Consider the following 13665-nt stretch of genomic DNA (forward strand, 5'->3'; position numbering starts at 1 on the left):
TTTCACAAATGATAGGGCCATTTTAAGTTACAGCATGTTGTTTGTTAAGAAGAAGATGATTCCATCTGCAGAGTTTCTGAGGTCACTCCTATCCTACCCCCAGGCCACCAGGATCTGTCCAACTGTTCACTCTCATTAGGAGGAAGCTTAAAGACTCTCCAGACAAGCTAATGCTTCTCTTCTGGAGCAAATTCAAGTGGAATCTAGTCTTCTGGGGTGAATGTGAGTCTAGAAACCAAAACATAGTCTTCCCGTGTACACAGAGGATAAAGCACTCTTGATTTGGCACCACGGTTGCTATCACATATGAAGGAGGAAAATAGGATATAAATATGAGGTATCAGTTCTTCTACATAAATATAGACCTAAATGTGTGAGCCAACAGGACTCTCATTTTGGGCATGTTGTGTCTGATTCAGAATAAGTAAAGAAAATTTGGCTCTGTAAACAGAGAAGCTTAGGAATATTTATATTTTTATTCATATAGAGTTACAAGAGAGCAAGAGGGGCAGCTGGGTGGTGCAGTGGATAGAACACCAGCCTTGAAGTCAGGAGGACCTGAGTTCAAATCTGATCTCAGATACTTAACACATCCTAGCTGTGTGACCCTGGGCAAGTCACTTAGCCCTAGCCTCAGGAAAAAAACAAAACAAGAGAGCAAGAGCAAAGCAAGCCGCCTATGTCACAAAATCCTGTCAGTAAAATCATTCAACTCCCGATCTCCCCACTGAGTTACACTTAGTGTTTTCAGTCTTCATGATGAGAGAATAGATTTTCATTGTCAGGAATTGACCTGAGACAGGTGTTTTCAAGGTGTCTTACGTGTGTGTGTGGGGGGGTGTGTACGTACATATATACATACACACCTTTCATTATTTTGTTTTTTAACTTTTTGAAATATTTAACATTTTAAAATTTTGAATACAAACCTACTTTCTTTGATGTCTATTTTTTCTTTTTTGAAATAACTTTGCTAAAGAAGGTCCTTCAGAAACACAATTTCACTTTTTTCTTTTTCTTTTTTTTTTTTTGACTTGGTTTTAACTAAGTGCATCATTTATGTATGTTTTAGGGCATCCTTTTGGCTGGAACTGAGGAGCAAAAAGCTAAATATTTGCCTAAATTGGCAACTGGGGAATATATTGCAGCTTTCTGTCTTACAGAATCAACAAGGTATGTGATTTGTTTTGTTATTTCATAAGTTAAGAATTGTAAACATTTTCTTTTAAAGTAATTAGTCATCAGTATTTCCAAATTTCTTAGACTCTATGGATTAAAGAAAAAAGTCCAGAGACTGGTTGTACTATGTCAATATATACTACATATATTGCTAGCATCTGTTATCTTAATCACTGGATCAGAGATTCAATTAGAAGGGGGATTGAGTCCAGGCCTCCTCATTTTGCAGGTGAAATCACTTAATCCAGAGAAATTAAATGATTTAATCAGTGTTACACAGCTAAGAAATGTCTTCCATATTTCAGAACCAGCCCTCTGTCTGCTACACCAGACTGCAGAGACACCCAAGTGGAATGTGCCAGCCCAGGGGCCTCAATGCAGAGTGGGATGGTTCCAACACCCCAGTAGCCAGACTTCCACATTTGTGCCCTTAATTGCTGCAGTGGACTTTCAGATAACCAAACTTCCAGATCAGCCCTTTGGTTAAGATGCTTCATTGTCTGGATTCCCAGGCTATCTAGGAGATTAGCTGCAGGGTTTGCATTCACTCATCAAACATCTCAAGTGCTTATTCACTGCAGAGCATTGTGCTGGGATCTGGGAACAAGACCACATGAGGCAATCCCTGTCTTCTTAGTACTTAGAGTTTAGTAGGAGATATGCTGCAAACACAGCCATAACATGTAACTTGCATGAAGAAGATGAATGGACTTTTAATGATGAATTTTGCTGATGAATCCTGGTTTCACCTATGGATTATTTTATAAGGTGTTAGCCCTTCTGGTTTCTTAATGCCATTGTCCAGCAGCATAGGCAGTGTATTAATTATGGCTTAACTTTTTACTTTTGTATACAAAGAAAGTCCTCACAACTCATGTGTTATTCTCATTAGAAGCATACCTTTTTTTCCCTCTCTTCCATCTAAATTACAAAATTGGAGTATGGGAATCATTTGGTCTAGTGATCTCATTTTAAAAATGAAAATATTAAAATGTAGAAAGATTGCCATACATGGGACTCAATGCCCCATAGCCCAGCTCTTGGTTTCCACTCAGGTGCGCTTTCTTCTCAACCTTGCCTTCCTTTCTCAAACCAGGATTATGTCTCCAAACTTCTCTCCATGGCCTGGTGCCATCTTGCCTGCAAGTGGCAACCAGAAAAATTCTGTGATGCAACAGTATTTTGAAATCCTATTCTAACAGAGCATAAATGACCACTCCAAAGAGTTATAGAATGCATGTGACAGATGTAAACCTGTAAATAATCCTAAAAGACCACCTGTGACTTAGGGGCACAAGGGCTTTCAGATGGCTGATGTCTCTCAACCATTGATGTCTCTATAGTGGGAGTGATGCTGCGTCCATTCAAACAAGAGCAACTTTGAGCGAAGATAAAAAGTACTACATCTTAAATGGCTCTAAGGTACTTGTCCATGGCATCGTGAGACTCTTGTCACCCTAAAGTGGAATGATGTCTTGTCTCCTTTCACAAGGAAGGTTAGCCTGCAGTCAGAGGATTTTTCGGGTAGCTTGAATTATCACCTCATCATGGCATAGATAGGGAAACAAAATGAAGAAGGGGAGGGGGGGGCTCATTCAAGAATGCAGCCTTTTGGTTCCCAGTAAGAAGGGATGATGTTAGAGCTTGTGTTTAGAGCTGATTGGGCCAGAACAATTCAGCCTAAGGCAGGCAGCAAGTATACACTGAGGTCCAAAGGCCTGAGGACACAGTTAGAGGCAGCTAGGTGGCTCAGTCAGGAGGACCCAAGTTCAAATCTGACCCTAGATACTTAACACTTCCTAACTGTGTGACCCTGAGCAAGTCAATTAACTCCAATTGCCTTGCTACAAAAACAAAACAAACAAAAAAGTAACCTAACTTACAGTCTTTATCTGAGCTGAGTACACAGTTGGAAATTGTGCTGTTCAGAAGGTGAGACTAGATGTCCTGTGGCGTCTCCTTACCTCTCTGAGATACCACAATTCTGGCGTTAGACACAGACTCCATTCTCATGGAACTCTCATAAGAACATTTATATAATGCTTTAAAGTTTGCAAAGCACTTTACAAATAGTATTTCCTTTTACATCTTCACAAGAACCCTGGGAGGTGGTGCTATAATTATCCCTGTTTTAGACTGAGCTTGGTCACACAACTAGGAAGTGTCTGAGGCTGAATTCAGGCCTTCCTGACTGGATCATGTGTTCTATCCACTACACCACATAACTGCCTTTAGTGGCTAATGATTAGCTTACTCCCATTTATCTGTAGTGACATGGTGATGGATCATTAGTGGATTTCACTCTGTCCACTTCTTTCAGAATGGCAAAGCATCTGAAGTTAGCTGTAGGAGACTTAGGCACCCACAACAAAGGTTGGGAGTTAGTCCCTGCAGCTGATTGTGAGCATGTGCTTTGTGGCACAAGTCTCTTGGAGAGAATGATAAAGTGGATGATAAAAGCTGATTAAAAATTCTCCTTTTTTAAAACCTTTTATCTGAATTATTTCATTTGTTTCCACATAACCCTTTGAGGTAGGCAAGCTGGGCAGGTAGCATTATCTACATTTTACTGAGAATAACAAGGCTCTAGGGGAGGAAATCCCTTGCCCCCAAGTCACAGACATGGGGACTTGAACCTGGGCTCCGTGAGCTTCCTGAACTGATACTGGCTCCAGCTTTATGAAGAAGTCTTGTCAATCATGATCACTTAGATTTCCCCAAGTTCCCTTTTTCTCCTTTTCCTTCCAGATCTGGATCACAAATGGTAGTTTGGCCAGTATATTCACAGTATTTGCCAAGACAGAGATCATTGACTCAGATGGTTTAAAAAAGGACAAAATTACTGCATTCATTGTTGAAAGAAGTTTTGGCGGCATCACTAATGGTAAACCTGAGAACAAGTTGGGCATCCGGGGCTCTGACAGTAAGTAATTCTGGATTTGTTGGATGACATGGGTTGTGTTTCGGTTACCGCCCCTTTGGCTTAACGGTCTCTCAGCTCAGGTTGCGCCATAAGCTCATCCCAACTAATGACTCTGCTTGGGAAGGCGCCAGCACCCTTCCTGTGGGACTGGGGTCTGGATTGGCCCTCGGAGCCCTTCCTCAGGGAGCCCTCTAAGGGCCTTCCCTCTCTCCTCTGGTCTTCATCATTGTTTTCAAAGACCTTCACTTCAGACTTAGAGAAAGCCCTTTGTTCTTTAGGTGGAGTCATAACCCTGAAAGGAGCCTTAGACACCATCCCATCCAAGCCCTACTCTTTTCAGAGAAGGAAATGGAGGCCTAAGTGATCTGAGTTTACAAAGGAGCAGACCTGGTACTGACTTCTAGCTAGTCCCGTGCTTGCTATGCTAGCTCAATGTGAAGCTCCCTCTAGCTTCATGTTTGATCTCTTCATGGTAATGACCCTATTGCCATCTTCCTTCTCTTTTTAATTATCTTGCAGAACGTGAATAAATATTATTCTGCTATTTAAAAACTTTTGGAATGCATATGAGTGGCCATTTACTTGGTTTCCCCAAAAGTCCTTACTATTATATGTTTAACAGGTAATTTTCTAGCCTTGCTTACAGGCTTCTCATGAATGCAAATCCCCCACATTCCTAGGCATTTCATTTACTTTTGGACAGTTCTAATTGGTAGAAAGTATTTCCTGCAACAAGCTTAAATTTGCCTCTTTGTAGCTGTCACTCTTAGCCCCCCATTGTACCACTTGGGGTCACATAGCCTATACGCCCAATCCCCTCTTCCGATCAGTGGTATGCAATTTTAAAACGATGGGGTTAACCAGTTGTAATGACACATGCCTATATTCCCTGCCCCTGGAGAATCATTGAATTCAGAGAGTTCTGAGACACAGTTGGGCTCAGGCAGTGAGGTGTTCACACAAAGCCCAGTGCCAATATGGTGAGCCCCACCCTGGAGCAAGGAGGGAAAGAGGGACAATAGCCAGAATGTCTAAGGAGGGGTGAACCAGCCCTAGCAGGACTCAAGCAGGTCAAGCCTCCCAGAACAATCAGCAGTAAGGGGAAAGGATGGAGAGACCTAGCCTCAGAACAACAAAACATTAGCATTGACATGATCTATGGCCAAGAATAAAGGGAAATGAATTGGCCCTTGTTTCCCTCTCTAATATTGTCCTCGTTATTGTCCAAATAGAAATTTCAGACATTAACACATCAGGATCACATGTTGAAGAAATGGACTATTCTTTTTTCTGTTCAGATAGTTTGCATTTTGTTGTGTAATGAAATAAAATCCCCATCGCTCTTTGGCCATGATATATTACTTAGGTGGGATTAAAATTGCCTTTTAGTGTCTTAAAAGCTTACTAACTGTTTTTGAGATTATTTTTCTTTTACTTATAGCAGTTCTACATTATTGAGGCTTATTTGTAGCATACTTTCATATGATCATCATTTTGTGACACAGAGAATTTATGAAATTTTTTGAATATTTTTTAAATTTTAGCTTGTGAAGTTCATTTTGAAAATACAAAAGTGCCAGTTGAAAATGTCATTGGAGAAGTCGGAGGAGGATTTAAGGTGAGCTGCTTTTGATAGAAGGTTCATTATGCTCTCATTCATTAAGTATTCTACAACCATTTATGAAAAACCTATGGAGTAGAATACCATGGCAGGAACTTGGGGGGGAGGGATCCACAGAGGCTTGAGACTCCAATTGGTGCCAGGCCACCATAGAGCTTGGATTCTGTGAAAGGCATAGAGTAGCTCTTCCCCTGCAGATTGATAGCCACCAGCTTTCCTCTTTTTTTCCTCATCCATAATGTGACTGCTCTTCTTTAGCATATTACTTGATTTACTCAGGAATGAAAAGGGAATATCAAAGGTTTGAAACTTATTTTTGGAGGCAAAAGAAAGTAAAGCTAGAATTAAATGGGTTGGGGGAGGAGTGTGTTTTTATTTTGGCTGAAAAATTAAAAAAAAATCTTAGTAACAGAATTATTCTTCTAGATGAAGCTTAATTTGCATTTGAAGAAGGGGAACAGAGAGTTAGAAAATGAAATTCAAGGTAAGGAATTGGGGTCCACAAAGCCTATCTTGGAAGAAGGAATGTTTGAGTAGAGATTAGCCTGGCTAATGTTGAGACTGGAGCTCAGGTAGAACATGAAGAGACAGGCATGAGATGTTAAAAAATGTGATTATAACATACATGTTTTACAAAGAATGTAATAACAGGGAAGGATTTAGGAGGAAGAATCAGGCAAGTTATTGAGAAGAATGGGCATTTCTCAGCCTCTGATTAAGTAAATGAAGCCAGAGGCATGAGATATTTTAAATTTTTTAAGTAATATTTTATTCTGTCCCAGTTATACATAAAGACAATTTTTAACATTCACTTTTTTAAAAATTTTGACTTCTAAACTTTCCCTTCCTCCTCCCAAAATGTGATATTATTAGAGATTACGGAAAAAATATGATGAAACTGGTAGAAAAGGAAGTCAGGCAATGAGAAGTCATGAAAAATAACAAAGAAAAGGGTTAAACAGAATCATAGGCATTTGCTCATGAGAAACAATTTTAAAGGAATTTGGTATAAACTTTATGAGCCAGGAAAGAGGTTCTTAGAATGTCTTTTTTTTAAAAGTTGTCTTTCTAAGTTTGATTTGAGGCTGCGTGGGCAGCGGAAAGAAAGGCCTCATCTGCTGTTTTCTGCTAAGTTTTAATGCTGTCATTACACAAAGGAAGCCACTAGATTAGAATGTTTAGGAACGTATGGTAGGAAGTGTAGAGCTTCCATAAGATTCTGTCTCCTTTCTTTGCCAATATAGTCAAGCCCTCAGGTGCGCTCCCTCTGGACTCTATAAGATTGTGCAAGAATGGGGGCCGGAACTGGAGTCAGGAAGAGCTGAGTTCAAATCCAGCTGCAGGCACTTAGTAGCTATGTGACACTCAGCTACTCTCTTTGCCTTAGTTTCCTCATCTGTGATAAAGGGATAATAATAACGCCTGCCTCCCACAGTGGTTGTGTTGATCAAATGAGATCACATGTAAAATGCTTTGCAAACCGTGGTAAGCTATATAAATACTCACTGTGATAATGTGATTGTTACTGTCCCCAACCACAGAGGACTTCATGATGGGGACTGTTAACTAGCTGGTCAGTTTAACTAGCACTCCATTAATTATAAAGCTAGATGCTTGTACCATCCTGTCCTACACAGAAATATACTTTTTTTAAGTTTTGAAGGCATGTTGATAGAGGAATGGAAATTGGGGAGCGGCTCAACATATTCTTTCTTATTTCCTCCATATGCATATATGTCTGTGTGTCTTTTCCTGCCTGTGAGGCAAAGCCCTGTACTGGGCACCATGGTGACACAAGGATAAAAATGACCCAGCCTCTGCCCCCAGGGAGCTTACATTCTGCCAAGGGTGGGGGTGGCTCTTAGGCTTGTTTGGCAGGAACAGACTGTGAAAGGGGATGATGTGAAATAAGGCTGCAGCTCAGTTGTGAAGCACCTTCCTCCGCTGCCAGACCTAAGAGTTTGATCATACGGGGGGAAGAGGGGGTATTGAAGGCTGTGAGCAGGGGAGAGACGTGGCCAGAGTCATGCTGTGGATTATTTTGGCTCCAAGCTGGGACACCTACTGAGGGACATCATAATGTTATGCAGGGACTTCTCTACCCCACCTATGTTTGTGCCTCCCCCAGTCCATCTCATGGCCCTGCTGTGCCTCAGGTGGAGTTCCTGAGTTACTGTGGCCTAAAGGCAGGTCCCCCTGGGTGGCTGGCCTTCTGACCACTGCGAGAGCAGCCTTTGGCAGACACAGAATCTTTCCAGATTCTGGGGCTCACGAACATTTGTCTAAGAACCTTGGGAGCCCGTCGGAGATAGCCTCTTCCACTTTTGGATCATTCTCACTAAGCTTTGTTGTGGTTTTGATTTTTTTACAAGAAGCCTCCATTTGTTTCCGAGCAGTTTTCACCCATTACTTTTGACTTTTCCTTTTGATCCCAGACAGAACAAACTGCTTTTCCCTCTCTGTGTGACATGCCTTTAGCTATGTTGTGTCCCATTGCCTTTTCTTCCCATCTCAACTGGAAATAGAATCCATTTTCTTCAGCTGATTCTCATTTGACAAGACTTTAAAACCTGACAGTTCCTGGCTTCCCTGCCAGAGAGTCCATCCAATTTAGCAGTTTGGACCCCACACCTGCTACTCTACAGATCACTGCCACACCATGGGGAGGCCTCCAGGAAGAACCTTGTTTGGTAAAGCACATTTTTACTTTGGCATCAGAAAGATCTAGTTGATATAAGTTGATCTATTTTATATTAAACTTTATTTCAGGCAGTTGACAGAATAATTAAGTTAACTTTCAGGTGCTTTGGGTTTCTTTGTTACACATGGTGCTACAGGCTACCAAACTGCAAAGTAGTGCTTTCATTTAGGCCGGAAGTACAACATGACGTAGGCGACTGTGCTCAAATTCTGCATCAAGTACTTACAGACTTTGTGGCTGCTTACAAGTCACTTAGCCTCATCTAAAAGGAGGAATAAAGACAGCTCCAGGTCCTGCTACCACAGAGGACTGATCCAACCATGACATGGGATTGTGTATGTAAAGCAGTTTGACTCACTAAAATTCAAACACTAAAGCTCTTCTGACTTTTGAGAAATAGGAAGATAGAAAAACTTGAACAGAAGTCATCAAGAGGAAATGGTTTTGAGTTTGGGATTTAGTTTGCCAAGTTGCTGTTAGATTTTTTTTTTTTTTAATTTTTTTTTTTGCTGTTTTTCTCTTTGGAAATAGAACTAAGGAGGGAAGAAGATAAAAACCAACCATGTACAGTTATACTTCAGTTTTCCCTTAAAGTGCTTTTTTTTTTTTTTTTTTTTTTTCTTTTGCTTAAGGTTTTCCTTAGGCAGGTAAGTTGCACATTGGTTAGACCACTGGGCCTAGAGTCTCCTCTTCAAATGTAGCCCCAGACGCTTATTAGCTGTGTGTCCTTGAGCAAGTCACTTCATCCTGTTTGCCTTGGTTTCCTTCTCTGCAAAATGAGAAGGAAATGGCAAACCCTACCAGTATCTTTGTGAAGAAAAACCCAAATGGAATCATGAAGAATCAGATAGTGACTGAAAACTGAAAAACAATAAAAAGTTTTCCTCTTAAATTCATTCTAGAAAATGTTCTTGAGAATTTTGCCATTTTCTACAACTCGGATATACTCAGTCCTAGACAAATGTTTTGCCCCAAGCTTTGTTTACCACACAGATCCCTGGCTATTCCAGGCTCTTTATGGAAAGCTGACTGGCTCTTACCAGGTTACAGATGCTTGGAGTTTGATGATAAAACCAGATGCATATCTGGAACAGTATCGCTGCCTGTCACCATCTTGTCTGCCACCTTTTCCCAGGAAATCTAATGATCTCTGTGAGAGAACATTGAACTTGTAGGCCAAAGACCTGATTTTAAACTTAGGCTCTTCTTCTGCCAGTGTGACCATTTTCCCTCATCTGTAAAATGAAATGATTTCTAAGAAGCCTTCCATATCTAAACTCCTGTGACCATAGAAGGTTGAAAAAGATGGGCTTACTTTATCCCCATTACTGCAAGATTAAGATACTTATTGTTTTTTACTTTTTTGAAAACAAAAGTTACATATTAAATTATGACAATTTTTACTCAGCTCTATTGATCTCTTTTCCAAAACTGAGCTTTCAATCTTTGGGAATAATTGATCACCTTCATGATGTCATTCAAGATCCTCTCTGATCTGGCTCTGATCCTTATTTCTACTCCTCCTCTTCTACTCTACTTTGCCGTTTCTACTCCACTTGCCATTCTTGCATTTGTCTTCCTTATTCTGTTTAGACTATTCCTCTATGTTACACTGAATTTGCCACATCTCCGCCTCTTGTCCCCCCCAATCTCTTTTCCAAATTCTTCACGTCCTTCAAGATCCAACTCAAAAGATATCTCCTTTATGAATTCTTTCTGGGACTAGTCAGCATGAAGTACCATGTTGATTGGGACACAGGCCACTGCTTTCACTGATCTCAGCTTATTTGAAGACTGAATTCAGCTTGCAATGACTGTCTTAAGGGGAAAAGCCAAGATTTAAGGTGAGATGCCTGGAACCAAGCAGACATTTTGTGGACAAAAATTAGCTCAATAAAAGATTTACTAGGCTTTATTGACAGATGGCACTAGTGACATTGTGAGAGAGAACTAGAAGTTGCAATTTTCTTTTCAGGTGGTAAAAATATGGGTGATGATACCAGAGGGGAATATTTGTAACATTTGGCTTGAACCAAACCATTCTCCAATTGATAAATGGTCAAAGGATATGAACAGACAATTCTCAGATGATGAAATTGAAACTATTTCCACTCACATGAAAGAGTGTTCCAAATCACTACTGATCAGAGAAATGCAAATTAAGACAACTCTGAGATATCACGACACACCTGTCAGATTGGCTAAGATGAGAGGAACAAATAATGATGAATGTTGGAGGGGATGTGGGAAAACTGAGACACTGATACATTGTTGGTGGATCTGTGAAAGAATCTGGCCATTCTGGAGAGCAATTTGGAACTATGCCCAAAAAGTTATCAAACTGTGCATACCCTTTGACCCAGCATTGCTGCTATTGGGCTTATATCCCAAAGAAATACTGAGGAGGGGAAAGGGACCTGTATGTGCCAAAATGTTTGTGGCAGCTCTTTTTGTTGTAGCTAGAAACTGGAAGTTGAATGGATGTCCATCAATTGGAGGATGGTTGGGTAAATTGTGGTATATGAAGGTTATGGAATATTATGGCTCTGTAAGAAATGTCCAGCAGGAGGAATACAGAGAGGCTTGGAGAGACTTACATCAACTGTTGCTGAGTGAAATGAGCAGAACCAGAAGATCTCTGTACACTTCAATGCTGTATGAGGACGTATTCTGATGGAAGTGGAAATCTTCAACATAGAGAAGAGCCAACTCGCTTCCAGTTGATCAATGATGGACAGAAATAACTACACCCAGAGAAGGAACACTGGGAAGTGAATGTAAATTGTTGGCAATACTGTCTATCTACCCAGGTTACTTATACCTTCGGAAGCTAATAATTAATGTGCAACAAGAAAAAGGTATTTACACACATATATTGTATCTAGGTTATATTGTAACACATGTAAAATGTATGGGATTACCTGCCATTGGGGGGAGGGAGTGGAGGGAGGGAGGGGATAATTTGGAAAAATGAATAAAAAAAAAAATTAAAAAAAAAAAACATTTGGCTTGAATTTCAAAACAGCAGTTATTAACTGTGTTGAAGTTACAAGTTACAAGAAAGCAGGAAGGAGATGAATGTTAATAAAAAAGAATATGTTTAGTAGGAAAACAGAGAAGAAAAAATTCAGAACATCATTGGACAATAATTTTTCAAGAGCCTAACTAGGATGAATAATGAAGTTTATTAGTGTGTATTTTTCTTCATAAAACTAAGACAAAAAAATGCTATTCCAGTCAGCTGTCTACGACATTCAAATCAAAGTTTTAGACGTCACAAGTAAGAAATACTTCCAAATGCATTTATAACAAACTTTTGGGGTTGCTAAAGATGTATTCAGAGTAGTCTCTTTTTTAGTTGGATGTCTTTAGCTCAGCAATTTCCACAATTTCAAGAGAAATTACTAGAATACTGACAATATCTCGTTAGTCTTTGGAGAAACAAATATTAAATGATGTTTTTAAAAAATGCTGTTAAAAATGAAAAGAGCTAATGGAAAATTTGTATTTGTCAATGACAAACTTGGAAAAGAAGGCAGTGAAATCTGTCCTCATGTGGGCTGTGGAAAATGAAAAAAATAAATAGCCCTTACAGCCATGTTAAGTACCAATAGCTGTATAGTCTAGTCTACTGAGGTGAAATTTTTTTTTTTTTTAAGAATTTTTTTTTTCACAGTATATATGCATGAGTAATTTTTTTTAATAATATTATCCCTTGTATTAATTTTCCAAATTATTCCCCCCCTTTCTCCCTTCCCTCCTCCCGATGACAGGCAATCCCATACATTTTACATGTGTTACAGTATAACCTAGATACAATATATGTGTGTAAATCCCATTTTCTTGTTGCACATTAAGTATTAGATTCCGAAGGTACATGTAACCTGGGCAGACAGACATTAGTGCTAACAATTTACATTCACTTCCCAGTGTTCCTTCTCAGGGTGTAGTTATTTCTGTCCATCATTGATCAACTGGAAGGGAGTTGGATCTTCTTTATGTTGAAGATTTCCACTTCCATCAGAATATATCCTCATACAGTATTGTTGTTGAAGTATACAGTGATCTTCTGGTTCTGCTCATTTCACTCAGCATCAGTTGATTTAAGTCTCTCCAGGCCTCTCTGTATTCCTCCTGCTGGTCATTTCTTACAGAGCAATAATATTCCATAACCTTCATATACTATAATTTACCCAACCATTCTCCAGTTGATGGACATCCATTCATCTTCCAGTTTCTAGCTACAACAAAAAGAGCTGCCACAAACATTTTGGCACATACAGGTCCCTTTCCACTCTTTAGTATTTCTTTGGGATATAATCCCAATAACAGCAATGCTGGATCAAAGGGTATGCACAGTTTGATAACTTTTTGGGCATAGTTCCAAATTGCTCTCCAGAATGGTTGGATTCTTTCACAACTCCACCAACAATGTATTAGTGTCCCAATTTCCCCACATCCCCTCCAACATTCATCATTATTTGTTCCTGTCATCTTAGCCAATCTGACAGGTGTGGAGTGGTATCTCAGAGTTGTCTTAATTTGCATTTCTCTGATCAGTAGTGATTTGGAACACTCTTTCATATGAGTGGATATAGTTTCAATTTCATCATCTGAGAATTGTCTGTTCATATCCTTTGACCATTTATCAATTGGAGAATGGCTTGAATTCTTATAAATTAAGGTCAGTTCTCTATATATTTTGGAAATGAGACCTTTGTCAGAACCTTTAACTTTAAAAATATTTTCCCAATTTGTTACTTCCCTTCTAATCTTGTTTGCATTAGTATTGTTTTTACAGAAACTTTTTAGTTTGATGTAATCAAAATCTTCTATTTTGTGATCAATAATGATCTCTAGTTCTTCTTTGATCACAAATTCCTTCCTCCTCCACAGGTCTGAGAGGTAGACTATTCCCTGTTCCTCTAATCTATTTATTATCTCACTCTTTATGCCTAAATCTTGGACCCATTTTGATCTTATCTTGGTATATGGTGTTAAGTGTGGATCCATATCTAATTTCTGCCATACTAATTTCCAGTTTTTTCCAAATAATGAATTTTTATCCCTAATGTTGGTATCTTTGGGTTTGTCAAAGATTAGATTGCTATAGATGTACCCTTTTCTGTCCTTTGTACCTAATGTGTTCCACTGATCTACCGTTCTACCAAGATGACAAATAGTTAGTGACTTGTTCATGTAGAATAAGAGACTTAGGGCTCTTCTTAAAGCATAATATTA

General features: G+C 39.4%; 1 protein-coding gene across 1 annotated transcript in view; it reads left to right on the forward strand.

Annotated features, from left to right (window-relative positions):
* The window catches only part of ACAD9 (acyl-CoA dehydrogenase family member 9), a 45615-nt gene that overhangs the window by 19319 nt on the left and 12631 nt on the right, over window positions 1-13665 (forward strand). Inside the window, exons 5-8 of the mRNA XM_074283696.1 lie at window positions 1073-1173; window positions 2523-2601; window positions 3928-4102; window positions 5647-5720. Of these exons, the coding sequence (XP_074139797.1) occupies window positions 1073-1173; window positions 2523-2601; window positions 3928-4102; window positions 5647-5720 (429 nt within the window). The remainder of the gene's footprint in view (window positions 1-1072; window positions 1174-2522; window positions 2602-3927; window positions 4103-5646; window positions 5721-13665) is intronic.

The sequence above is a fragment of the Sminthopsis crassicaudata genome, chromosome 1, assembly GCF_048593235.1.
Source record: "Sminthopsis crassicaudata isolate SCR6 chromosome 1, ASM4859323v1, whole genome shotgun sequence".
Lineage (NCBI taxonomy): Eukaryota > Metazoa > Chordata > Mammalia > Dasyuromorphia > Dasyuridae > Sminthopsis > Sminthopsis crassicaudata.